This window comes from Carcharhinus amblyrhynchos, chromosome 3, assembly GCF_965287045.1.
Source record: "Carcharhinus amblyrhynchos chromosome 3, sCarAmb.v2.hapA, whole genome shotgun sequence".
Taxonomy (NCBI): domain Eukaryota; kingdom Metazoa; phylum Chordata; class Chondrichthyes; order Carcharhiniformes; family Carcharhinidae; genus Carcharhinus; species Carcharhinus amblyrhynchos.
This window is the reverse complement of record NC_137326.1, coordinates 1,096,312-1,123,808: the sequence shown is the minus strand read 5'-3', so window position 1 is coordinate 1,123,808 and position 27,497 is coordinate 1,096,312. Positions and strand designations below refer to the sequence as shown.

At 43.4% G+C, this 27,497-nt stretch overlaps 1 protein-coding gene across 2 annotated transcripts in view; it reads left to right on the top strand.

Annotated features, from left to right (window-relative positions):
* Window positions 1-25,422, top strand: part of qrich1 (glutamine-rich 1) — a 68,911-nt gene extending 43,489 nt beyond the window's left edge. For both annotated transcript variants that reach the window (XM_080218600.1, XM_080218601.1), the window contains exons 4-10: window positions 796-967; window positions 8,534-8,688; window positions 10,642-10,756; window positions 11,261-11,369; window positions 12,872-13,023; window positions 18,280-18,370; window positions 22,653-25,422. In XM_080218600.1, coding sequence (XP_080074726.1) covers window positions 796-967; window positions 8,534-8,688; window positions 10,642-10,756; window positions 11,261-11,369; window positions 12,872-13,023; window positions 18,280-18,370; window positions 22,653-22,842 — 984 coding nt within the window. In that variant the 3' untranslated portion in view covers window positions 22,843-25,422. The remainder of the gene's footprint in view (window positions 1-795; window positions 968-8,533; window positions 8,689-10,641; window positions 10,757-11,260; window positions 11,370-12,871; window positions 13,024-18,279; window positions 18,371-22,652) is intronic.
* The last annotated feature ends 2,075 nt before the right edge of the window (window positions 25,423-27,497 follow it).

Below are 27,497 nucleotides of genomic sequence, written 5' to 3'. Positions count from 1 at the left end.
TGTATAAGGCCTCAGCAGTTTCCTGCGTTATGTCCTTCAGTATTGTGGGATAGATCCCATCAGGTCCTGGGGACTTGTCTACCTTAATGCTTTTTAAAACACTACTACTGCCATTTTTATGTCAACATGCCCCAGAATATCTACGTATCCGTCTCTAGATTCACCAGCTGCTATTTCCTTCTCTGTGAATACTGAAGCAAAGTATTTAAGGACATCACCCACTTCCTCCAACTAATTCATAAGTTCCCTCCTTTGTCCTTGAGTGGACCTATCCCTTTCCTAGCTCCCCTGTTGCTCCTGCATGTATGTTTAAAAAATGCTTTGGGATTTTCCTTGATACTGTTTGCCAACGTGCACACCTTTGGACACTAAGGGGTGATTTTAGCATGGCCAATCCACCTAACCTTATGCATCTTTGGACTGAAGGCAATAGATGCGTTTCTAGACTCTGAAGGTGTCAAGGGTATGGGGCGAGTGTGGGAGTATGGTATTGAGATATAGGATCAACCATGATCATATTAAATGGAAGAGCAGGCTCAAAAAAAATTAGACCATTTGGCCCTATGTTCTATGTAAAACCCAAAATTGTAATGGAGCAATGCTACAAAAGAGAGTAAGCTTTAATCAGTGGTTTGCAATTAATTCTTGCAAGATAAAACAGTTTGAAATGCACAGCGACTATATTATTAGTCTTGGTGTTGTGCTGGTTTTATGAATATTATGGTGAGTAAATGTTTCCTGAATTTATCAAGGCATTGTAACGTTCCTGAAAGCATTTTCCTTTCTCGTTATTAGACCCAATCGGTGCAGGTGGCTGAAGTGGAATCTCAACCTCCACCACCTCCAGAAGTGCTTTTGCCAAACACATTGAAACCAGAGGAAGGCCTTGGTGTCTGGAAGAGTTGGGCAGAGACCAAGAATGCAGAGTTTGAGAAGGACTCTGAGAAAAGGCCAGCTCCAATTGGTAGTAAGTATTATCACAGCTGAAGAATATTGATGTACAGCTAAACGCAGCAGAGTTTTGGACTGGAGAAGTGTGACCTTGGACTCCTGGAAGTATAAATCTCAAGAGGGGAAACTTGGACCAGAGTTGCAGTTGTGCAGTACGTTTGGCAGATTACATAGAACATAACAGCACAGTACAGGCTCTTCAGCCCTCAATGTTGTGCCGAGGTATGTCCAGTCCCAAGATCAAGTTGTCCCACTCCCTATGCAAGACTTCTTGAGAAGGTGAGAGGGCATGGGATCCAAGGGCCTTTGGCCTTGTGGATCCAGAACTGGCTTGCCTGCAGAAGGCAGAGAGTGGTTGTGGATGGGTCTTTTTCTGAATGGAGGTCAGTCACCAGTGGAGTGACCTAGGGATCTGTTCTAGGACCCTTGCTGTTTGTCATTTTCATAAATGACCTGGATGAGGAAGTGGAGGGATGGGTAAGTAAGTTCGCTGATGACACGAAGGTCGGTGGTGTTGTGGATGGTCTGGAAGGATGTCAAAAGTTGCAGCAGGACATAAATAGGATGCAGGACTGGGCGGAGAAGTGGCAGATGGACTTCAATGCAGATAAATGCGTAGTCGTCCATTTTGGCAGAACCAACGGGATGAACGAGTACACTATCAAGGGCAGGAGTCTTAGTATAAGTGTTGAAGAGCAGAAGGATCTTGGGGTCCGGGTCCACAGGACTCTTAAATCGGCCTCACAGGTGGAAGAGGTGGTCAAGAAGGCGTATGGTGTACTGGCCTTCATTAATCGAGGGATTGAGTTTAGGAGTCGGGAGGTAATGCTGCAACTTTATAAGACCCTTGTCAGGCCTCATTTGGAGTACTGTGCGCAGTTCTGGTTGCCTCACTATAGGAAAGACGTAGAAGCTATTGAAAGGGTACAGAGGAGATTTACAAGGATGTTGCCTGGACTGGGAGGCATGCCTTATGAAGTTAGGTTGAGGGAGCTGGGACTCTTCTCCCTGGAGAGACCAAGGTTGAGAGGTGACCTGATAGAGGTTTATAAAATGTTGAGAGGAATAGATAGGGTGGATTCTCGGAGGCTGTTTCCCAGGGCTGAAATGGTCACTCCGAGAGGACGCCAGTTTAAGGTGCTGGGGAGCAGGTACAGAGAAGATGTCAGGGGTAAGTTTTTCACTGAGGGTGGTGAGTGAGTGGAATTGGCTGCTGTCAGTGGTGGTAAAGGCGAACTCACTGGGGTCTTTTAAAAGACTTCTGGATGAGTACATGGGAATTAATGGGATTGGGAGTTACAGATAGTTCTATGGCTTGGTAGGTATGGATGCGATCGGTGCAACTTGTGGGCCGAAGGGCCTGTTTGTGCTGTAGTGTTCTATGTTCAATGCGGATAAAGGGGAACCTGTGAATGTGGTGTACTTGGGAATCTAGAAGGCATTTGCTAAGATGCTGCACCAAAGGTACACAAGATAAGGTTACATAATGTAGCGGTGACATATTAGCATGAATAAAGGATTGGCTAGCTGACAGGAAGCAAGATGTAGCAAGTGGAGTGCCACGAGGATTGTTGCAAGGCCTCAATGTTTATAACCTGCATCAATGATTTGAATGAAATGACCAAATGTATGTTAGCTAAATTTCCTGATACCAATTAGGTTCTCAATAGGAGGTAGCAAGTCTGTAAATTAATATAGATAAGTTAAATGTGCAGGTAAAAAATTGGGAGGTGGTGTAATATGAACTTGTCCACTTTGGCAGGAAGAATAGAAAAACGTATTTTTTAAATGGAGAGAAATTGCACAATGCTGTGGTACAGAGGAATCTGGGTATCCTAGTACATGAACCTGAAAAGGTTATGCAAGTCAAAGTGGTTAGGGAGGTAAAAATGTAGTGTTTGCATTTATTGCCAGGGGAATGTAATATAAAAGTTGGGAAGTTTTAGTGCAGCTGTTCAGGACCTTAGTGAGACCGCATCTGGAATCTGTACAGTTTTGGTGCCTGTTTGGGGGAAAAAAAACAAATGTTGCATTTGAAGCAATTCAGAGAAGGTTCACTTGACACGTTACTTAGATGAGGGGTTGGTCTTATGGAGAAAGGTTCGACCTATACTAGAATTTCAAAGAATGAGAGGTGAACTTATTGAAACATATCAGATCCTGAGGGGATTTGATCAGGTAGATACAGGAGGATATTTCCACTCAGTCGAGTTCTAGATTCTGCGGTGCAAGAATATGATCTCTGTCTTAATACAGGCAAGAATTTTTTTTCTGAGGGCTATTATGTCTACCTTTAGTTTCCATGATTTCATCTGAGTAAACAACTCGTACAGTTTTCTTCAAGCTTACATTGGGCATGGTACTCAATTACAAAGCTGATGGCAGTTTCTGTTCACTTGGCAGCACAACGGTTAGCATTCTGCCTCGCAGAGCCAGGGACCTGAGTTTGATTCCTGGTTTGGGTCACTGGGTGGGATCTGCATGTTCTCACTGTGTCTGCATGGATTTCCTCCAGGTGCTCCAGTTTTCTCCCACAGTCTAAAGATGTGTGGGTTAGGTTGATTGGCCATGCTAAATTGACCCTAGTGTCAGGGGGATTAGCAGGGTAAAGATGTAGGGCCTGGGTGGGATTGTGGTTGGTGCAGACTTGATGGGCTGAATGGCCTCCTGCACTATAGGATTCTATAATAATGTTGAGCATAAAAACACTTGTGAGCTCAGTGTATATAAACACACTTGCTCATTCACTTTTGTTTCTTCAACTTTTATTTATTATCTTGACTAGAATCAGTAGAGAAGAAAAAAAATTTAATGCTACAGGGCTGATGAAGGAAGGATTAGTATACAGGTGAACTCCCATTGGGCCATTTCTTTGTAGCCACCTTTGGGAAAGACCTTACTGCCAAAACATTGACTTTTTTTTTCTCTCTTTAGATCATAAGATTGAGAAAAGGGGACAGGAATAGGCTACTCTGCCCTTGGAGACTGCTCTGCCATTTAATAAGATCATGGCAGACCTCACAATTACTAAGTCCACTTTCTTGCCTTATCTCTGTAACCATTATCCCCAACTAATTTAAAAATCTTGTCAGTCTCAGCTTTGAAAAACGTTCAAGGACTCAGCCTTCCTGGGGTAAACAATTCCAAAGATTCACAACACCTTTTGAGAGAAGAAATTCTTTCTCAAATGAGCACTTCCTTATTCTGTGACTATGCCCTCTGGTCCTACACTCTCCAATCAGTGGAAATACCCTGTTTAACCCTTAAAAATCTTCCAAACAAACCCAGCTGATTTAATCTTTCCTCATGTCAGGTCATTTATGCCCAAGATCATTCTACAAACCTGCTGTACTGCCTCCAATGCTAATATAGCTCTCCTTAAAACTGTCCAGTATTTGAAATATGGCCTCATTAGATGCTGTAAGCTCCACTTCTCCTTAAAGAAGAGCAGCATTTAATGAGCTGGTGGCGCAGATCAGCAGAAATGGATATGATCTGGTGGCCATTATGGAAACGTGGTTGCAGGGTGACAGGGACTGGGAGCTGAATGTCCAGGGGTAACAAGTGTTTAGGAAGGATAGACGGGAGGAAAAAGGGGGTGGGGTAGCTCAGTTGATTAAGGATAATATCAGGGCAGTAGTAAGGGAAAATATAGGCTCCAAAGCACAAAACGTGGAATCATTGTGGGTGGAGATAAGGAACAGTAAGGGGAGGAAGATGCTGGTGGGCGTGGTCTATAGGCCCCCAAATAATAACTTAGAGGTGGGGCGGGCTATAAACAAGCAAATAAATGATGCCTGCAGAAACGGAATGGCGATAATTATGGGGGATTTCAATCTACATATTGATTGGTTGACCCAAGTCGGACATGGTGGGCTTGAGGAAGAGTTCTTGGAATGCTGTCGGGATAGTTTCCTTGAAGTGTGTGACGGAACCAGCAAGCGAGCTATCTTCGATCTGATGTTGCATAACGAGGCAGGAAGGTCAGGGGGCATGGAGTTGGGGGTAGGGTGTTAGCATGGATAGAGGACTGGTTGTCAAATAGGAGGCAGAGAGTGGGGGTCAATGGGTGCTATTCGGATTGGCGGATGGTGACTAGTGGAGTGCCCCAGGGGTCGGTGCTGGGGCCTCAGCTATTTACCATTTATATAGATGATCTGGAGGAGGGAACCGAGTGTAGGGTGTCGAAATTTGCTGATGACACCAAAATTGGTGGAAAGGCAAATTGTGCAGAGGGTGGGGAGAGTCTACAGAAGGATCTAGATAGGCTGGGCGAATGGGCCAGGAAATGGCAAATGGAATTTAATGTTGGCAAGTGCGAGGTGGTCCACTTTGGTAGGAAGGATTATTACTTACGTGGAAAAAAACTGCAGCAGGTGACGGTGCAGAGGGACCTCGGGGTCCTTGTGCACGAGTCGCAAAAACCCAGCTTGCAGGTGCAGCAGGTGGTCAGGAAGGCGAATGGGATGCTGGCCTTCATCGCGAGGGGGATTGAATATAAAAGTAGGGAGGTCTTGCTGCGGCTGTATAGGGCATTGGTGAGGCTGCAGCTGGAGTACTGTGTGCAGTTTTGGGTGCCGTACTTACACAAGGATATTTTAGCCTTGGAGGGAGTGCAGTGGAGGTTTACTAGGCTGATGCTGGAGTTGAGGGGGTTGAGCTATGAGGAGAGGCTGAATAGATTAGGCTTGTACTCGTTAGAGTTTAGAAGAATGAGGGGAGATCTCATTGAGATGTATAAGATGATGAATGGGATGGATAGGATAGAGGTGGAGAGACTCTTCCCACTCAGAAAGGATAGTAGGACTAGGGGGCATAGCCTCAAGATAAAGGTGGGGGGGCGGGGGGGGGCAGTTTAGAACAGAGTTGAGGAGGAACTTCTTCACTCAAAGGGTGGTGAGTCTCTGGAATTCTCTGCCCGTTGAAGTGGTGGAGGCTGCCTCGCTAAATATTTTTAAGACGCGGGTTGATGGGTTTTTGATGAGAGAGGGGATTAAGGGTTATGGGGAGAGGGCGGGAATGTTGGACTGAGCCACGACAGATCAGCCATGATCTTATTGAATGGCGGGGCAGGCTCGAAGGGCTAGTTGGCCTACTCCTGCTCCTATTTCTTATGTTCTTATGAATTGGGGATCTTATTGTGAGGGATCCTCTTGGGACAAGCGATCATTGTATGGTTGAGTTTTTGATGCAGATGGAGGATGAAAAAGTAGGGTCCTGAACCTGTGTCCTCTGTTTGGACAGAGGGGAGTACGATAGGATGAGAGAGGAATTGGCGAATGTAGATTGGGGGCACAGATTGGTTGGTAGGACGGCTGAGGAATAGTGGAGGATCTTTAAGGAATTCTTTTTCGGTGCTCAGCAGAAATACCTTCCGATGGTAAAGAAGGAATGTAGGAGAAGGGATAACCAGCTGTGGTTATCTAAGGAAGTAAAGGAGAGTATTAAATTAAAAGCTGATGCGTTCAGAGTGGCTAAAAGTAGTGGGCGATTAGAAAATTGGGAAAGGTTTAAAAATCAACAAAGATTGACTAAGAAGTTGATAAAGAAAGGAAGGATAGACTATGAAGCTAAACTTGCACTAAATATAAAAAAGGACACTAAGAGTTTTTACAAATAATATAAAGAGGAGGCTGGCTAGGGTGAATGTTGGACCCTTAGAGGATGAGAGGGGGGATTTAGCAGTGGCAGATGAGGAAATGGCTGAGGCCTTAAATAAGTTTTTTGCCTTGGTCTTCACGGAGGAGGACGCGAATAGTTTGCCGGATATTAAAGATAGAAGGATGGTAGGAGTTGAGGGCCAAAGTGTGATTACTGTCTCTAGAGAGGTAGTGCTTGATAGACTAACGGGACTGATGGTAGACAAGTCCCCAGGACCAGATGGAATGCATCCCAGGGTTCTGAAGGAAATGGCAGAGGTGATAGTGGATGCCTTAGTGATTATTTACCAAAATTCACTGGATTCCGGGGAAGTGCCAGAAGGTTGGAAAACGGCTAATGTTACGCCGCTGTTTAAAAAAGGTAGCAGACAAAAGGCAGGGAATTATAGGTTCGTTTGTTTAACGTCTGTAGTTGGAAAAATGCTTGAATCCGTCATCAAAGAAGAAATAGCGAGGCACCTAGAAAGGAATGGTTTGATAGAGCAGACACAGCACGGATTCGTTAAGGGGAAGTCACGTTTGACAAATTTATTGGATTTCTATGAGGATGTGACGAGTGCAGTAGACAGAGGGAAACCGGTGGATGTGGTGTTTTTAGATTTTCAGAAGGCGTTTGATAAGGTGCCTCATAAAAGGTTGCTACAGAAGGTTAGGGTGCACGGAGTTGGGGGTAAGGTGTTAGCGTGGATAGAGGATTGGTTGTCTAATAGGAAGCAGAGTGTTGGTGCTATTCTGATTGGCGGTTGGTGACTAGTGGAGTGCCGCAGGGATCGGTGCTGGGGCCTCAGCTATTTACCATTTATATAGATGATCTGGAGGAGGGGGCTGAGCGTAGGGTGACGAAATTTGCTGATGACACGAAGATGAGTGGAAAAGTAAATTGCGCGGAGGGTGTGGAAAGTCTGCAGAGGGATCTGGATAGGCTGAGCGAGTGGGCGAGGACCTGGCAGATGCAGTATAATGTTAGCAAGTGTGAGGTTATCTATCCACTTTGGCAGAAATAATAGGAGGGGGGATTACTATTTAAAGGGCGAAAAGCTGCAGCATGCTACGGTGCAGAGGGACCTGGGGGTCCTTGTGCACAAGTCGCAAAAACCCGGTCAGCAGGTGATCAAGAAGGCGAATGTATGCTGGCCTTTATAGCGAGGGGGATAGAATATAAAAGCAGGGAGGTCTTGCTGCAACTGTACAGGATACTGGTGAGGCCGCAGCTGGAGTACTGTGTGCAATTTTGGTTGCTGCACTTGCGGAACGATGTATTGGCCTTGGAGGGAGTGCAGAGGAGGTTCACTAGGCTGAGGGGGTTGGACTATAAAGAGAGACTAAATACACTGGGTTTGTACTCGTTGGAGTGTAGAAGGATGAGGGGGGATCTTATAGAGATGTATAAGATAATGGATGGATAGGGTAGAGGTAGAGAGATTCTTCCTGCTCAGAAAGGACAGCAGGACTAGAGGGCACAGCCTCAAGATAAGGGGAGATGCAGTTTAGATCGGAGTTGAGGAACTTCTTCACTCAAAGGGTGGTGAATCTCTGGAATTCTCTGCCCGTTGATGTGGTAGAGGCTACCTTGCTGAATATATTTAAGTCACGGGTAGATAGGTTTTTGACAGACAGGGGAATTAAGGGTTATAGGGAGAAAGCAGGAAAGTGGAACTGATCCACTTCAGATCAGCCATGATCTTATTGAATGGCGGGGCAGGCTCAAAGGGCTAGATGGCCTACTCCGGCTCCTATTTCTTATGTTCTTATGTGAAATTTGTGCATCCAAATAAAGAATTGATTAATGCATTATTCATTATTACTTTGCTTCATGCTAAATATTTCCTGTTGCCTGTGATGTAATTTCACCAATCTTGCGTATTGACCATTGCAGCAAACAAAATACGCTGGGTATTCATGATGTTTTCTTCCCCTTTAAGGACGTCAGCCATTGCGCTTCCAAGAAGACCTTCTATCATCAGCAGTGGCAGAACTAAATTACGGACTGTGTCTGATGCTAAAAGAAGCTCGTAATTCGGAGGGTGAGGCATACAACCCGGACATGGTGTACTATATCTGTCTCTGCATACAAAAGGTACAGCTTGCTGATTGTACCCACATCAATTCTCCATTTTCAAACATTCAACAGTCGGAATTGATTGCCAAAATGGAGAGTCAGTGTGCGTATGTTTTGAGCGTGAAATGATATGGATACTATTCCCTTTGATCAAGTTGCAGTGGCAGTTTTCACATAAACTAATATTCCCTTTGTAAAATAAAGAAAAATGATAATGCTTGAAACCAATAGTTGTTGGCAGATTGATAAATATGCTTAGCAGACCAGCCAGTATCTGTGAAGAGAAACGGTTGGGTTAACATACTGAAATCAGTACAGTAAAGAATTGCACTGAGGACTTAAAACCAGCCTCTCTCGACAGAGATCTATGTATATCCAGATATTTTGGTTTTGAAAACCACTTTAATGTATCCAGTTTTTTGACAAACACAAGACACTACATTGTCATCAGGGATGTGCTTGGATTACTGCAGCTTGAATGGTAATGCAAATGGTCTTTTCCCCTTTGCCTTCTATCTAAGGGTGGGAGGAGTCTATTCTCTTGAAACGTAGGGAGATGATGGCATAGTGATATTACTGCTGGAGTATTAATCCAGATTAATGTTCTGGGGACCTGGGTTTGAATACTACTGTGGCAGATGGAGGAATTTAAATTCAATTTTTAAAACATCTGGAATTAAGGAGCTGCTGATGACCATTAAACCATTATCAATTTTCAGAAAAACCCATCTGGTTCATTAATGTCCATTAGGGAAGGAAATCTGCTGTCCTTACCTGGCCTGGCCAACACACGGCTCCAGAACCACAGCAACTGCTTGACACTCAACTGTCCTCGGGCAACTAGGGAAGGGCAATAAATGCTGGCCAGCCAGTGATGCCTGTGAATGAATGAATATATAAAAAATAAAGACGGAAGAACATAAGAAATAGGAGCAGCAGTGGGCCATCTAGCCCTTTGAGCCTGCTCTGCCATTCAGTAAGATCATGGCTGATCTGAAATAGATCAGTTCCACTTTCCCGCTTTCTCCCCATAACCCTTAATTCCCTTGTCTATCAGAAACCTATTTACCTGTGACTTAAATATATTTGGCGAGGTAGCCTCCATCACTTCAACGGGCAGAGAATTCCACAGACTCTCTACCCTTTGAGTGAAGTTCCTCCTCAACTCCGACCTAAACTGCCCCCCCCCCCCCCTTTATTTTGAGGCTGTGCCCTCTAGTTCTGGTATGTACAATGTACAACACAGAAAAAGACTGTTGAGAATGTTTGTAACTGATATGTGTCCATATTCATGGTCCAAATGAGCCAAAAAAAGTACAGCACAGGAACAGGCCCTTCAGCACCCCAAACCTGTGCCAATTATGATGCCCTAACTAAACTAAACAAACTTCCTCCCTATTCATGTACCCATCCAGATGTTTCTTAAATGTTGCTAATGTGCCTGCTTCCACTACCGCCTCTGGCAGTGCTTTTCAGGCACCCACCACACTCTGCTTTACGCAAAGAGTTTTCTTTGAGTTTCTTTTTTGATTTTAGTCACTAATTATTTTGACTTCTGGTTTTGGATACCTCGTGTGAAACATCATATCCGGCTATAGTTTTTGAAGTTTTTCATAATTTTTAACTTCATATATTGTTGTCAGCAGTATTGATTTCTTTACAAAATCACTTGCAATAGCCTTGTGTAAGAACAAAACCATCTCAGAATAGCTGGCTGACAGCAGAATATGCTTTGAGCTACTTCCACTCCATCGGTTTAGACTGCTCCATGTTCCTGAAGTACAACACAGGTTTTACACGTGGCTGGTTTCAACATGAATAACCTCCACACACACACACACACACACACACACACACACACACACACACACACACACACACACCCCCCCCCCCCCCCGATTGTACAGACGTTAAATGCTGTAGTTGTTTTGGTTTTGTGGAAAGTTTTTTATTTTGATTTTTATTTTTCAGTACCTATTTGAAAATGGCAGGGTAGATGATATATTTTCAGATATCTACTATACAAAGTTCACTGAGAGGTTACAGGAGGTGTTGAAGGATTGGCAACCTCAGATCAATTCTCTGGGTAAGTGAATGTTTAAGTTAGTGTCTTTCTACAGGTAGCACACGAGATGGGTATGGGGGGGCGCTATAAGTGACATCCATGTTGTAGTTACTCTTAAAACAGTGCTTATGCTAAACCAATGACACCAAAAGACCCGTCCAATGTTTAAGGGTGAAACTTAGTGTGCCTCTTTCCTGCATGCTTATTAATCATCAGAACATCTTGAGATTAGCTGATGCTGAATCTACCTGAATTTTTTGGAATTGCTTTATTTCAAATAAAATGCATCTCATTTCAACATCACAGCGGTACCCTATTAACCACATATTTCCGTGATCGCTGGTTTGCAATGGTTAGTTCATCCACTTGACTAAATTCCCTCTGTAAAAAGCTAATCTAACATTTGGGGGTGGGGCATTGGTATTTACCTCCTCGCTGAGTTATTGCCTATTAAAGATACAGCACTGATTGCAAAGTAGTTTATGTCAAGTCTAAAAGTAATGTAGCACTCTATTGTCTTAATAGGTTATATCATCCCCAGCCACATCACAGAGGAGATGCTGTGGGAATGCAAACAACTCGGTGCCCACTCTCCTTCTACCCTTCTTACAACTCTCATGTTCTTCAACACCAAGTGAGTTTCCCTATAAGTTACTCGAACCTGAAATTCTTAATGCTTGAATATTTGCTTATTCTAGATGCAAGGAACCCATATGAAACATTCCCCAGTTTTTCTCTTTTGGGCATTATGAACTGTTGAGCCTTTTTAGCTTTCTGTTTTTATTCGAAGGTAAGATGCAGTGTCTGAAGACTTCCTGTTTGCTAGTTCTATCTCCAACTGAACTTTTTTTAAAGAATACCAGAAGTGGAGTATGGTGTTTTGCCTGATATCTTAACTGCAGAAAGTGTCTGAAATAATCCTAATTAAATTTGTTCTTGATAAAAATGAAGCTTTTTTAATGGTTCCCCTTAGTATTGATGATTTTTGTAATGTTAAACTGGATGGTGATTTAAAATGATTTCTCCCCATTGTCTATATATTCCCATTCCAGTTGAAGAATAGAGTGGTAAGAAATGCAATTGATAATCCAAACCTTTAGCCTTGCTCCTCTTATAAATAGAAGTTCAAGTTAATCTGTTTTAACATTTTCTTTCTGATATTTTGAGTCTGTTTGGTAGTTTGACCGTTCCAGATGTTTTGCGCAAGCGTGGAACATTTATCTTTTGACCTGTGTTTTTATTCAACTTCACCAAAATGTGTTGATTTTTTTTTTTGAAGGGTTTTCTAAATCCTAGTGTACAAAGTTGAGGTTGTATAATCCACCAATTGGAGAAATACTACTTGAATCACCAATGTAATAAGGCCCTGAAAAGTTGAGAACACAAGTTAGCAATGAGTTACAGGTGCACTTACTGCAAGAATGGCCATAAGTGATGGTATGGACTGAGCTGGCTGACCACGCTGAAAATAGCACAAAAGGCAACCATAAACTGAGTAGATTGACAATGTCTTGAACTAGGCTTGTACTCGTTAGAGTTTAGAAGAATGAGGGGAGATCTCATTGAGACGTATAAGATGATGAATGGGATGGATAGGATAGAGGTGGAGAGACTCTTCCCGCTCAAAAAAGACAGTAGGACTAGGGGGCACAGCCTCAAGATAAAGGGGGGGCGGTTTAGAACGGAGTTGAGGAGGAACTTCTTCACTCAAAGGGTGGTGAATATCTGGAATTCTCTGCCCATTGAAGTGGTGGAGGCTGCCTCGCTAAATATTTTTAAGAAGTGGGTTGATGGGTTTTTGATGAGAGGGGATTAAGGGTTATGGGGAGAGGGCGGGAAAGTGGAACTGAGCCACGACAGATCAGCCATGATCTTATTGAATGGCGGGGCAGGCTCGAAGGGCCAGATGGCCTACTCCTGCTCCTATTTCTTATGTTCTTATGTCTTTCTCCTTCTTTTGATAGAATGCTGAAGTTATCTTGAGCTTTGTAGACATGTCATGTGGACATGATGCTGGTGAATCTTGACTTAAGCTTCTGATTGCGAAGCTAAATGGTCTGTTTTTTGCACAGCTCACCTGTTTGGGGCAGAGGGCTCAATGTTTACAGCCATGTGATTGTTTTCCTTTCCACTCAGGTACTTCCTATTGAAGAGTGTAGAGCAACACATGAAACTGGCATTCTCAAAAGTGGTTCGTCAGACAAAGAAAAGCCCTGTAAATCCCAAGGATAAAAGCACAAGTATTCGCTATCTGAAAGCATTGGGCCTGCATCAAACTGGGCAGAAAGGTAACAGGACAACTACTGCTGCTTCAAATGTATACTTAATAACGTGAATTGAGGGAAAGATCTGTACTGTTTTTCCTATCCTCTGACTTGTTCTACTGTATCAAAATTAAGCTATTTTTCTATTTAAAAACCCAGCTGGATGTTGAACATACAACCGGGTCTGTCAGCGCTGTGAAACACAGATTAATATTTCAGATGGACCCCTTCTTGGCAAAACATTAACCGGTCCTTTCAATTGCTGAGTTTTCAGAAATTTAATGTTGCTGGCATAAATGGATTGTGAAATAATCTCTGCATGAGGTATTTATTACAGGGACACTATTATTTGCAGCCACAATACTAAAGATTTGGAGAAAGTACTAAGATACCCATAGGAATGTTCATGGTTAGTGGAGTCCTGTTTTACTTTGAGTGCTACAGGACTTTTAAAAAATAGAAACTAGAAGCGTCAGTAGGCCATTTGGCCTTTTGAAGCTTATTAAACATTTTATAGGGCAGCACGGTGGCACAGTGGTTAGCGCTGCTGCCTCACAACGCCAGGGGCCCAGGCTCAATTCTCAGCTTGCGTCACTCTGTGTGGAGTTTGTACGTTCTCCACATGTCTGTGTGGGTTTCTTCCGGGTGCTCCAGTTTCCTCCCACGCTCCAAAGATGTGCGGGTTAGGTTGATTGGCCGTGCCAATCGGGGGATTGGCAGGTTAAGTGTAGGGTTAATGGAATAGGCCCTGGGTGGGATTGTGGTCGGTACAGACTCGATGGACTGAATGTCCTAAGAACATAGAACATAAGAAATAGGAGCAGGCCATCTAGCCCTTCGAGCCTGCCCCGCCATTCAATAAGATCATGGCTGATCTGAAGTGGCTCAGTTCCACTTTCCCGCTTTCTCCCCATAACCCTTAATCCCCTTGCCTACCAAAAACCTATCAACCCGCGTCTTAAATATATTTAGCGAGGCAGCCTCCACCACTTCAACGGGCAGAGAATTCCAGAGATTCGCCACCCTTTGAGTGAAGAAGTTCCTCCTCGACTCCGTTCGAAACTGCCCCCTCCCTTATCTTGAGGCTGTGCCCTCTAGTCCTACTGTCCTTTCTGAGCGTGAAGAACCTATCCATCCCATTCATCATCTTGTACGTCTCAATGAGATCTCCCCTCATCCTTCTAAACTCTAACGAGTACAAGCCTAGTTTATTCAGCCTCTCCTCATTGCTCAACCCCCTCAACGCTGGTATCAGCCTAGTGAACCTCCTCTGCACTCCCTCCAAGGCCAAAATATCCTTGCTCAAGTGCGGCGACCAAAACTGCACACAGTACTCCAGCTGCGGCCTCACCAGTGCCCTGTACAGTTGCAGCAAGACCTCCCTACTTTTATATTCAATCCCCCTCGCTATGAAGGCCAGCATCCCATTCGCCTTCCTGACCACCTGCTGCACCTGCAGGCTGAGTTTTTGCGACTCATGCACAAGGACCCCCAGGTCCCTCTGCACCGTAGCATGCTGCAGCTTTTCGCCATGTAAGTAGTAGTCCTTCCTACCATTATTCCTACCAAAGTGGACAACCTCACACTCGCCAACATTAAATTCCATTTGCCAGTTCCTGGCCCATTCGCCCAGCCTATCTAGATCCCTCTGCAGACTTTCCACACCCTCCACACAATTTGCCGTTCCACCAATCTTTGTGTCATCAGCAAACTTCGACACCTTACACGGTTCCCTCCTCCAGATCATCTATATAAATGATAAATAGCTGAGGCCCCAGCACTTATCCCTGGGGCACTCCACGAGTCACCAACCGCCAATCCGAATAGCACCCACTCTCTGCCTCCTATTTGACAGCCAATCCCCTATCCACGCTAACACCCTACCCCCAACTCCATGCCCCCTTACCTTCTGTAACAACCTCTTGTGTGGCACCTTATCAAATGCCTTCTGAAAATCAAGAAACACCACATCCACTGGTTCCCTTCTATCCACCGCACTAGACACATCCTCATAGAATTCCAATAAGAACATAAGAAATAGGAGCAGGAGTAGGCCATCTAGCCCCTCGAGCCTGCCCCGCCATTCAATAAGATCATGGCTGATCTGTTGTGTCTCAGTTCCACATTCCCGCCCTCTCCCCATAACCCTTAATCCCCTTGCCTATCAAAAACCTATCAACCCGTGTCTTAAAAATATTTAGCGAGGCAGCCTCCACCACTTCAATGGGCAGAGAATTCCAGATATTCACCACCCTTTGAGTGAAGAAGTTCCTCCTCAACTCCGTTCTAAACCCCCCCCCCCCTTTATCTTGAGGCTGTGCCCTCTAGTCCTACTGTCCTTTGAGTGGGAAGAGCCTCTCCACCTCTATGCTATCCATCCCATTCATCATCTTATATGTCTCAATGAGATCTCCCCTCATTCTTCTAAACTCTAACGAGTACAAGTCTAGTTTATTCGGCCTCTCCTCATAGTTCAACCCCCTCAACTCCGGAATCAGCCTAGTAAACCTCCTCTGCACTCCCTCCCAAGGCCAAAATATCCTTGCGTAAGTGCGGCGACCAAAACTGCGCACAGTACTCCAGCTGCGGCCTCACCAGTGCCCTATACAGCTGCAGCAAGACCTCCCTACTTTTATATTCAATCCCCCTCACTATGAATGCCAGCATCCCATTAGCCTTCCTGACCACCTGCTGCACCTGCAGACTGGGTTTTTGCAACTCATGCACAAGGACCCCGAGGTCCCTCTGCACCGTCGCGTGCTGCAGTTTTTCACCATGTAAGTTGTCAGACACGACTTCCCCTTAACGAAACCGTGCTGCGTCTGCTCTATGAAACAATTCTCCTCAAGATGCCTTGCTATTTTCTCCTTAATTACAGATTCAAGCATTTTACCTGCAACAGACGTTAAACTATCCGGCCTATAATTCTCTGCCTTTTGCCTACTACCCTTTTTAAACAGCGGCGTAACATTAGCCGTTTTCCAATCTTCCGGCACTTCCCCGGAATCCAGCGAGGTTTGGAAAATAATTGTCAAGGCATCTACTATCACCTCCGCCATTTCTTTCAGAACCCTTGGATGCATTCCATCCGGTCCTGGGGACTTGTCCACCATCAGTCCCTCTAGACTGTCGAGCACTGCCTCTCTAGTAACAATAATGTCATTCAGGCCCTCAACTCCTACCATCTTTCCATCATTAACACCCGGCAAACTATTCGCGTCCTCCGTGAAGACCGAAGCAAAAAAGTTATTCAAGGCCTCAGCCATTTCCCCATCCCCCACCACTAAATCCCCCCTCTCATCCTCTAAGGGTCCAGCATTCTCCCTAGCCAGCATCCTCCTTTTTATATATTTATAAAAACTCTTACTATCCTTCTTTATATTTAGCACTAGCCCAGCTTCATAGTTTATCCTTCCTTTCTTTATCAACTTCTTCGTCATTCTTTGTTGATATTTAAACCTCTCCCAATCCTCTTCTCGCCCACTACTCTTAGCCACTCTAAATGCATCAGCTTTTAATTTAATACTCTCCTTTATCTCCTTCTTTATCCACAGCTGATTATCTCTCCTCCTACGATCCTTTTTAACCATCGGAATAAATTTCTGCTGAGCACCAAGAAAGATCTTCTTAAAGATCCTCCACTGTTCCTCAGCAGACCTACCTTCCAATCTGCTCCCCCAATCAACATTCGCCAATTCCTCTCTCATCCTATCATACTCCCCTCTGTTCAAACAAAGGACACAGGTCTGGGAGTGTGTGATTCTATGATTGGACATTTTGAGCAGAGTGCTGCCCTATGATGTAAAAGGAGAAACGTTCCATAGGAACACAGCGGGAAATGCCAGCACTCTGTGTTTAATACACTACATCTGATAGGAAAACATCCAAGTCCTTCCATCACATGAAATACTTCTACTGCCCCTATAAATGCCGTTTGAGGGAAATTTGTTGATGTGTTGCAGGTTTAAGACTAAAGCTTGAATGTTCCAAGAATATGCACCAACCCTGTAGACTTGAAGGCATTGCAATGTAGAATTGATGGGAGGTTGGCCAGAGGAACATCACATCAGTCAAAGTAAAAGCAAAATACTGCAGATGCTGGAATCTGAAACAAAAACAGGAAATGCTGGAAAATCTCGTCAGGTCTGACAGCTTTGTGAAGAGAGAATAGAGTCAATGTTTCAAGTCTGGAGGTATCAGATTGGGATTTCAGAAGCAGAGGAAGGGTATTGGAAGCAGGAGTAGCTCTTTTGTGGTGGATGTATAAATGTCTTCTTGAAAAGACGGTGAAGCAGTTTCATCAATAACTTTTAATAGGAAATTAGATAAACAGAATACTTAATGGCAAAACCTCTTCTTTAAAAGAGCCAGCAGGATGGCCTCTCATCTTTCTTTCTATACTGTGTACATCACTCCATGCTTGCTGCAGTATATACCTTCCACTAAATATGTCTTGATTTTAAAATTTTCCTTCTTTTGTTTGAATCCCTCCTTTCTTTTTCTCTCTCCCCCACAATCTCTGCATTTCCTCCAACCTCACAACCTTCCCACATCTCTCTGCTCCATTTCTAGCCACACCCATTCCCAAATCTAATTCTTCCATCATTGGTTGCCATGCCTTCAATTGCCTGGGTCTCAAGTCATGGAATTTCCTCACTAGCGGCTGTAAAGACACTTCTTAAAACCCACCGCTTTGAACCCTGTTCTAAAACCTTGTGTTCCTTGGTGTGATATATGTCTGTTCCTGGTTATCATTGCTAACAAGGCTGGTGGAAATAGACATGATGATTGATTTCCAAAGGAAATTGGATGCATGCTTGCAGAGCTATAGTGTAAGCTTTAGGGTTTTGAGATATAAAGCCTGTCTAATTGAAACAAACTGAGGTTTGAATTTCTAACACTAAGTGCTTGATATACAATAACTAGTATTTATGAATCAAGTGGAACTTATTAAGCAAGACTTTACAGATATTAAGCAAGAAACAGTGAAGATAACACCCAAGTTTCTCATCTCAAGATCGCAGGAATCCTCGGTGTCCTCAGTGTAATCAACATATCTCTGACTTTGTCTTTGATTGAGATCCCAGAAACCAGGGTAATGCTGTGCTAACTAAAAATATGATTTCTCCACCTCCAGTTATAGAGGTAGGGGTAAGCAATAGAATGGGATTACTAGAAAGAGCTAGCTCAAGTTTGATGGTGCTGTGGCCTTTATGCTGCACTATTCAGTGACTCCATACTAACTTTAAAGCTGAAATCTTCCATTTTGACTTGTTTCAGTTACGGATGATATGTACGCGGAGCAGTCTGAGAACCCAGAGAACCCACTGCGATGTCCCATCAAACTCTATGACTTCTACCTCTTCAAATGGTGAGAATATTTGTATTCTCGGTAACTTTTCAGAATATGGCTATTCATAAGGGATAAGCTGCCTCTGGCCAGTACTTTACTACCTTTAGTGACTTTGATCTGGGTCAGAATTATTAACATTCCCTTTATGTTTCTGACTTTTCACATCAGAAATATTCTTTGTTCATCATTACTAGTCACCCTGAATCAAACCTGTTATCCCTTACAGAGTGTTCCTTTATCTGTCTGATATCGGGGGTAAGTATAGTGAGAACCAGGCATTGAACAAGCGGACACTTCCTGTTGTAACTTAATTTACTGGAATAGGTTGACTAGTTCACGTGGTTAGATTCTGATTGGCTCAGGCACTGAACTGTGAGAGGGACACTAAGTACAGGGGGAAGGGAATTGAGATGAGGTGACTGGGAGTGAGGAGGTTAGCTCGCGAATAGAGAAGGATTGTAGACAGTGTAAGAGGGACAATAAACAGGTGATGGAGAAGGGGAGTGCTCAGACAAAAGGTTTGAGATTTGTCTATTTTAACGCCAGGAGTGTGGTGAATAAGGTGGCTGAGCTCAGTGTGGATTGCTGCTTGGGAATGTGATGTGGCGCCATTACAGAGACTTGGATGTCTCAGGGACAGGACTGGGTACTGCAGGTGCTGGGAAGCAGATGTTTCAGGAAGGACGAGGGGTGGGGCGGTGTGGGTAGAGTGGCACTGTTGATCGGATAGTGTCACGGCTGTAGAGAAGGTGGGTACTGTAGAGGGATTGTCTACGGCGTCTCTGTGGGTGGAAGTTAGGAACAGCAAGGGGTCGGTAACTTTGCTGGGTGTTTTCTATAGGCCGCCCAACAGTAACAGGGATGTTGAGGAGCAGATAGGGAAACAGATCCTGGAGAGATGTAATAATAAGAGTTGTCGTGATGGGAGACTTTAATTTCCCAAACGTTGATTGGAATATCCCTAGGGTAAGCCTACAAGAGGAGAGACTGTACTTGATCTGGTACTGGCTAATGAACCTGGACAGGTGTCAGATCTCTCAGTGGGAGAGCATCTTGGGGATAATGATCATAACTCTATCTCCTTTACGCTAGCATTGGAAAGGGATAGGATCAGGCAAGCTAGGAAAGTGTTTATCTGGTGTAAGGGGAAATATGAAGCCATCAGGCAGGAAATTAGATGAGTAAACTGGAAGAAGGTATTCTTGGGGGGATAAGTACCAAAGTAAAGTGACAGATTTTCAAGGAATGTTTGTCTGGAGTTCTGCACAACAATGTTCCGATGAGACAAGGAGGTTTTGGTAGATTACGGGAACCGTGGTGCACAAAAGTTGTAATGAACCAAGTCAAAAAGAAAAGGGAAGCGTACAAAAGGTTCAGAGAGCTAGGAGATGTTAGGGATCTAGAGGAGTATACGGCTTGTAGGAAGGAACTTAGGGAGGAAATTAGGAGAGCCAGAAGGGGTCATGAGAAGGCCTTGCCAGGTAAGATTAAGGAGAACCCTAAGGTGCTCTACAAATATGTGAAGAGTAAAAGGATGAGATGTGAAGGAATAGAACCTATGAAATGTGATGGTGGGAAAGTTTGTACAGAACCAGTAGAAATAGCAGAGGTGCTTAATAAATACTTTACCTCAGTATTCATGGTGGAAAAAGATCTGGATGGTTGTACTGCAGGCTTGTGGCGGACTGAAAAGATTGAGTATGTAGACGTTAAGAAAGAAGATGTGTTGGAAATTTTGAATAGCGTCAAGATAAATAAGTTGCTGGGACCGGATGGGATGTACCCCAGGTTACTGTGGGAGGTGAGGGAAGAGATTGCAGAGCCTCTGGCGATGATCTTTGCATTGTCAATGGAGATGGGAGAGGTTCAGGAGGATTACAGATGTGGTTCCCATGCTCAAGAAGGGGAATAGGGATAGCCCAGAAAGTTACCGACCGGTGAGTCTGACCTCAGTGGTTGGTAAGCTGATGGAGAAGATCCTGAGGGACAGGATTTATGAACATTTGGAGAAGTTTAGTATGCTCAAAAGTAATCAGCACGGCTTTATCAAAAGCAGATCGTGCCTTACAAACCTGGTTGAGTTCTTGACCTGTGACTAAATACATTGACGAAGGAAGAACGGTAGATGTGGTTTATATGGACTTCAGCAAGGCGTTCAATAAGGTCCCCCATGCGAGACTTCTTGAGAAAGTGAGAGGGCGTGGGATCCAAAGAGCTGTTGCCTTGTAGATCCTGAACTGGCTTGCCCGCAGAAGCAGACAGTGTTGTAGATGGGTCTTTTTCTGCATGGAGGTCGGTCACCAGTGGAGTGCACCAGGGATCTGTTCTGAGACCCTTGCTGTTTGTCATTTTCACAAACGACCTGGATGAGGAAGTGGAGGGATGGGTTGGTAAGTTTGCCGACGACACGAAAGTTGGTGGTGTTGTGGATAGTTTGGAGGGATGTCAGAAGTTGCAGTGTGACATAGATAGGATGGAAGACTGGGCAGAGAAGTGGCAGATGGACTTCAACCCAGATAAATGTGTAGAGGTCCATTTTGGCAGGTCAAATGGATTGAAGGAGTGTAATATCAAGGGTAAGACTCTTAGCAGTGTTGAGGAGCAGAAGGACCTTGGGGTCCGGGTGCATAGGACTCAAATCGGCCTCGCAGGTAGAGGATGTGTTTAAGAAGGCGTACGGTGTACTGCCCTTCATCAATTGAGGGATTGAGTTTAGGAGTCAGGAGATAATGCTGCAACTTCATAAGACCCTAGTCAGACCCCACTTGGAGTACTGTGCGCAGTTCTGATCGCCTCATCACAGGAGGGACGTAGAATCTATTGAACGGGTGCAGAGGAGATTTACAAGGATGTTGCCTGGATTGGGAGGCATGCCTTATGAGGATAGGTTGAGGGAGCTCGGTCTTTTCTCCTTGGAGAGACAAAGGATGAGAGGTGAGCTGATAGAGGTGTATAAGATGTTGAGAGGTATAGATCGGGTGGATTCTCAGAAGCTTTTTCCCAGGGCTGAAATGGTTGCTACATGAGGACACAGGTTTAAGGTGCTGGGGAGCAAGTACAGAGGAGATGTCAGGGGTAAGTTTTTCACTCAGGGTGGTGAGTGAGCGGAATCGGCTGCCGTCGGTGATGGTGGAGGCAAATTCAACAGGGTCTTTTAAGAGACTTCTGGATGGGTACATGGGACTTAATAGGATTGAGGGTTATAGGTAAGCCTAGTAGGTAGGGATATCATCGGCACAACTTGTGGGCCAAAGGTCCTGTTTGTGCTGTAGTTTTTCTATGCCCTGTGTTCTACAGGGGCTTATTAATGCAAACATTTTTTTCTTCAATGTGAAAAATATTTGCTGCCTCCATCCTAATCTCCAAGATCAACTTTATTTGTTAATTGGTTGTTAACCTTGTGTGGTTAAATGTCCCCAACAAGCCTCCTAAACCTCTGTTCGCATCAGACTTTATTCTAACTAGCAGCAAGCTTACCACTGACCATATTCCATAAAATTACATCGAACAAAGGCATAAAACACAAAAGTAGGCAATTCAGCCTAACTCCTCTGTCCTGGTGTTTACACTCCCGAGTGTCTCTCTTGTTGTAACCGCCCTGTCTCCGCCTTTCAATGTGTTTTTATTCCTTCTCTTGTGTTCTTTAGTTTTGTTTGGAATGCTTCTAAGCTGTTTAATTCTAGCACTCCCTGTGGCCGTGAGTTGTGTATTACATCCACTTGATGTGCAATGTTAAAATTTTTATAATTTATTGATAAACTGTTTTGTATTTATGGCCCCTAGTTTTGGGTCCTCCAGGTGGAAACATTCTCTCCACACCTACCCTGTCCAACCCATTCATTATTTTAAAGACCTTTATCAGTCACCTCTGTGAGCTTTTCTAATTAAAGAAGCCCAAACCTGTTCAACTATTCTTGATGTCTATGTATCTCATTTCTGGTATCCTACTTGTAAAATTATTTTGCACTCCCTGCTACTTTATATAGACTTTTTAATAGAAGGAATACTGTAAATTAGTCAGCTTAATCCCCCCTCTCCCTGGCACTAATTTACTGCCAGTTATTATGAAGTCTGTTGTTGGCGAACAGAGCAGAGTACCTCACACCATTGGAGGTGAAACAATGTTCATCCCTTCCTGGAAGCCAGGCATTCTGCCATTTATCTGCTAAACACAGTCATTAACATGCGGTAAAGCTATTGCACTAAATACAATAAAACGGAAACCTGTGAGAAACATTTCTTAAATGATGAGGTAAGAATTCTGCTTTTCCCAAATAACTTGAACTAATATTTTGTTTAGTCCCCAGAGTGTGAAGGGCAGGAACGATACCTTTTACCTGACACCTGAGCCTGTGGTGGCACCAAACAGCCCGATCTGGTACTCCACGCAGCCAATCAGCAAAGAGCACATGGAACAAATGTTGACTCGGATTCTGACAGTGCGAGAGATCCAGGAGGTTTTTGCCGTAGCTGCTGCAAACCTGCACTAAAGCCTGGCTAGAAACAGAGGGGAAAGGAATGCACCTTGTGCACTATGCGCAACGCAAAGATCGCTCAGCCACATATCAGTGCAGCTTCAACAAAGTCTTTGGACGTGTCAGGAAAGTGTCATCAGATGTATATCTGTGGATAATATAGTCTAACCTGGTTTCGCCACCAGATACAAGGAGTCTGGCAACTACTTTTCTCAAGTGGGCGATTTGATTTTTATTTTCTGTTTTGAACCTGTAGCAGCATTTATTTTGGGGGCAGAAAGTCCTTGACATTTGGAAACCCCTGTTATAAACTCCAACACACAAGGACTGCCAAAACCCTCAGGGTGAACTCATCATGTGATTGGTGTGAGACAGACTTGTAGTAATCTTTCTGCCAATTGCTGGCTTAAACCGGGCCTCCACTGAAGAAAATTTGACATGAAAAGGAGAATGAAAAGCTGATGAAGGTTTATAAAATTAAAAAAGTTTTTCAATACTTAAAAAAAATGATGTTTTTAGACAGTGACTAGAACTGCAGACTTTCCACACATCTGATCTTGTGTGGAGGTCTCTACTCCAGACAGTGCACAGAGAAATTACTGTAATATACACGTGTACCATTATAAAGAGACCTTTCTGTTTCTCTGTATTTCTGTTCTGATAGTCTATACAACACAGCAAGCAACTCTTTCAGCTTAGGATTATGCGAAGAGATTTCATTATGACAAAATGAAGTATACACTTTGGAAAAGAGGGAGGGGTTATCTTGCACTTGCTCATTTCCTGTGTGCAGCGTGGTTACTCTGGCAGGCTAATGGTATGCCATTGGTATACGTATGTTAATCGTTAAAACTCAAAGTGAAATGAAGTCACCTATCAGGTCAAATCATTTCCATTACTTTCCAGTCATCCGTTCCAGTCCACTAGTTGCTCCTTTCCAATTCTGCCCTGGTTATGCTGAGGCACTATAGATAGCTGAACATGTTGTAACATTATAATTTAGTAATTTGGCATTAATCCTAGTACTGTATTTATTGTGATATTTAAATATCACGGTCATGGTGTAAAGATACAGTATCTTTATTTTGGGGGAAAAAATGATTTTATACTTTTTTTGCTAGGAGATGATTTGTTATTACTCTATTGCAATATTTGGAGTGTCAGATGGTCCAAAATTTGTAGTGTTTCCCAACTCTGTATGGGGTTATAGAAGTTAAATTTGTTTATGCCTGCCAGTACTGTGAAACTGGTCTTGATGAACATAACCCAGGAAACAAAGGCTGTCAAACTAATGTGGTTTGAATTGACACGAGGCTTAGCTGATCTAGTTTTAGGCATTAGAGATGCAGAATGTGTGAAGATCCATGTTTCCGTTTGTGCTGTTAGGAACACACTTTAAACCAAATGCTTTGGTACAGAGCTGAAATTTGTTTTGCTTAGTTGTGTTTTCTTGGTATGACTGCATGCTGAGATTCTAGCAGGAGGTGAGTTTGATTCCCCAAACAAATGGGGAGGGGGGGGAATTTGTTCAACATTTTAAAACACAGTTTGGTCATACATTGTCAATATCTGTCCAGTAGCAGCACAGATTCATTTGGGTATGTGCATCACATTGAGCAGAGGTTGGGGTATCCTTCAGGCTCATCAGAAGGCAATCTGAGTGTCTTCCAAAGCTTGGTATCTGTATTGTAGACTGGTGGATAATGTGACAATCAGGGAGTCAAGATCTACAAGCCTAGTGTACTTACCACCAGGGGATGTGAGTATTGTCTCAGTAGAGCACCCTGCTTGGATCTGGAGGACCTATTTCCAAAGTTCTGCTGCAGCTGTTTCTCTAACCTGCCTCCCTTCCCCTCCCCTCCCCTCCCCCACTGACTAATCGATGCTGGTATTTCACAGAAATGTAATTTTTTCATAACTTGTGAAAGTGAGTCTTTCAATCAGATAAGGTTTTTTGAAGAAAATGGTGCTTTTGGCTTTAAAAGAATGATGGTTTTGCATACTGGATTCTGGAGGTTATTGGAAAACCTGCTGAAACCCTCTTTAAATAGCGGTTTATTGATGGAGTTGCTCAGTAACAACACATTCCCTGAGTAATCAGCCCTGACTGGGATCAAAGCATGGCTGCTTCTATCTGACTCTCTCTTCTATATAAATGTTTGCATTGCAGGTAATTTCTTATTCTGAATTTACTCAGCTTTATATGGAGAATAGCACCGTTGAGATTGTGATGTGTGCGATATTAAAAGGGTTGAGTTAAAGTTAGTAACATTAATTGTATTGAAAGTGGACTTGGAAATGAGACAATCAGTTATATTGTCACAGTTATTCTAAATGTTATACACTAATATCTATTAGCAGCTTGATAAGTTTATTCAGTTCACCTTCTGTTTGTACTTGATAATGTCAAGGCCCAAGAAGTGAAATCTGCAAATATTCACTGTACATTTCCATTTAGTTCAGTGGGAGGACCTGCAATTGACTGACATTGTACAGCTTGCTAGAGTAGTTCCAGACATACTCAACCCGCATGTAACCTTAAATTTTGGGTTGTTAAAAGTGTTGCCTATTTAAAGGAATCGTGATCCGATAGAACTTTCTGACTTGATCTGAAGTGGCTTTTTTTCTTCAGTTTTTAGTTATTGAGTCAGAAGGTTTGATGCTCAGTATTTTAAACTCCAGATTCAGTCTATTGAAATGTGGGGTGAGCTCTACTTGCTGCTCAAAGGCACAAATTAGAGTTACATTATATTCAGATTTTCTAAATTCATGAACTACACAAACTAGTTCAAACACTTGTATTAGCGTTGCTGTTAATGTGGGCAGCACAGCTGCAACACCCAGTGTGCCCACACCCACATACCTTTGGGGGAGAGAGTTCTAGATTTTCACTGCGTGAAGAAGTGATATCTGTCATTACTCCTGAATGACCTGGCTCTAATCTTAAGGAAGTTCCCTCCACCCACCTTCCTACCATGTTTTGGCCCACCCCACTGATAGATGGGTAAAGAGAAGGTATCAACATCATCCCCTAATCTTCTAAAGGTAAGGGAATATCAGCCCAACCTATACAACTTATAACATTTTATTAGCCCTAGTATAATTCTAGTGAACCTACATTTCACTCTCCTCCAAGGACAACATATCCTTCCTGTGTTCTGATCACCAGAACTGAAAGTGCTCCAGACGGTATGTAATCAGAGCTTCTGAAGGCTGTAACGTAACTTCCCCCACCCCACCGGTAACTTTGATTCATCTTAAAACAGTAGTACAATCCCCAGCTGAAACGAGTGGATGATAGTCAATGACACTGCATCAACGGCTATCAGGAGTAATGCTTAACACCTGTACAATCACCCTACTCGAGCTGACATAGGGCACTCAACAAGGAAAACTGCGTATTTCCACACGAGTTCCCAATCTCATCCCTCTGTCTCTGAGTGAAAGGAAAATTGGTTGTTTTTTTTAAACTAAATTTGGATCACCGTTCCTGAAAAACCCCAAATCACTGCAGCTTTCATTTAGTATAGAAGCACTTCTGGGTGAGAATGTCTTTCGACCTTTTGGTGTTTCTTTCTATTAATTAATGAAGTGATTTCATTGCTGGTCAGAAACTTAAAAGTTTGTTTTCTGGGAACCTTGGTTCTTAGCCCCTCCCCCACTCCTGTCCACTGACCATGTCCTGCCCCTATCCAATCATGTGGACCACCACTTCCTGCTTCTGTCACACCAGTACAGTTACTAGAAGGGGCAATTCTTCATCCCTTTTCGTGGTGTCCCTGCCTTCCTTGGTAGCTGGAAGCCTCCAAATCCCAGTGTGCTGATCTCGATGAACAGGTCCAGTCATATCAGTGGAAAGTCATATGGCCTGATTTATCTCTGCAACTTTACAATTTATAAATCCAGAATCATCTGAGGATCACCAGTTGGCAGACTTGTCTCCTTTGAACTGTTAACATAGCTTCTCAGAATAATTCAGTTTCCATTTCAAAATACACCTCCATTCCTCCCTCCCCAGCTTTCCCACGTTCCCTCATTCTGGAAACCTGTCCCCATCTCTCAGCCTCCTGTAATCTGCTTGAGAAGGGTGTAGTTAGAGGTGGGTTCTGTGTTAATTTTTTTAAATTTGAAAGGGAAGTTAAAACTTGTACAATGTTCTTTTGCTTATTTTACTTTGTGATACAGTTTTGAGCATTTTAAATAAAGTTAAATGAGATTAAATGCTTTTTTAAAAAAAGAGCAGTAAGTTTGTAGAAAATTATATGTATATTAGGTTTTTTCCCAGAAAATCTCTAGAATGGACTCCAGACAGTGTTGCATCATTCATGCTTTGTCCTTGTCTATTTTCTGTGTTGAATTAATGTATCTACCCTGTCTCCTAAACTATAGATTACTTACAAATCACTGATGTAAATGCCCCAAGACTATGAAGCTGTCACTAAGACACAAAATCCAATTTTCCAACCATTTCACTGGATTCAATGGCCATACTGCCACTAATTCCAAAATTAGTTTGTGGTCCTGCTGCACTTCTCTGAATTTTGGGAGATTTGATTTATTATTGTCATATGTATTAACATACAGTGAAAAGTATGTTTCTTGCGTGTTATGCAGACAAAACATATCGTGCATCGAGAAGGAAAGAAGAGAGTGCAGTTAGTCATAGCTAA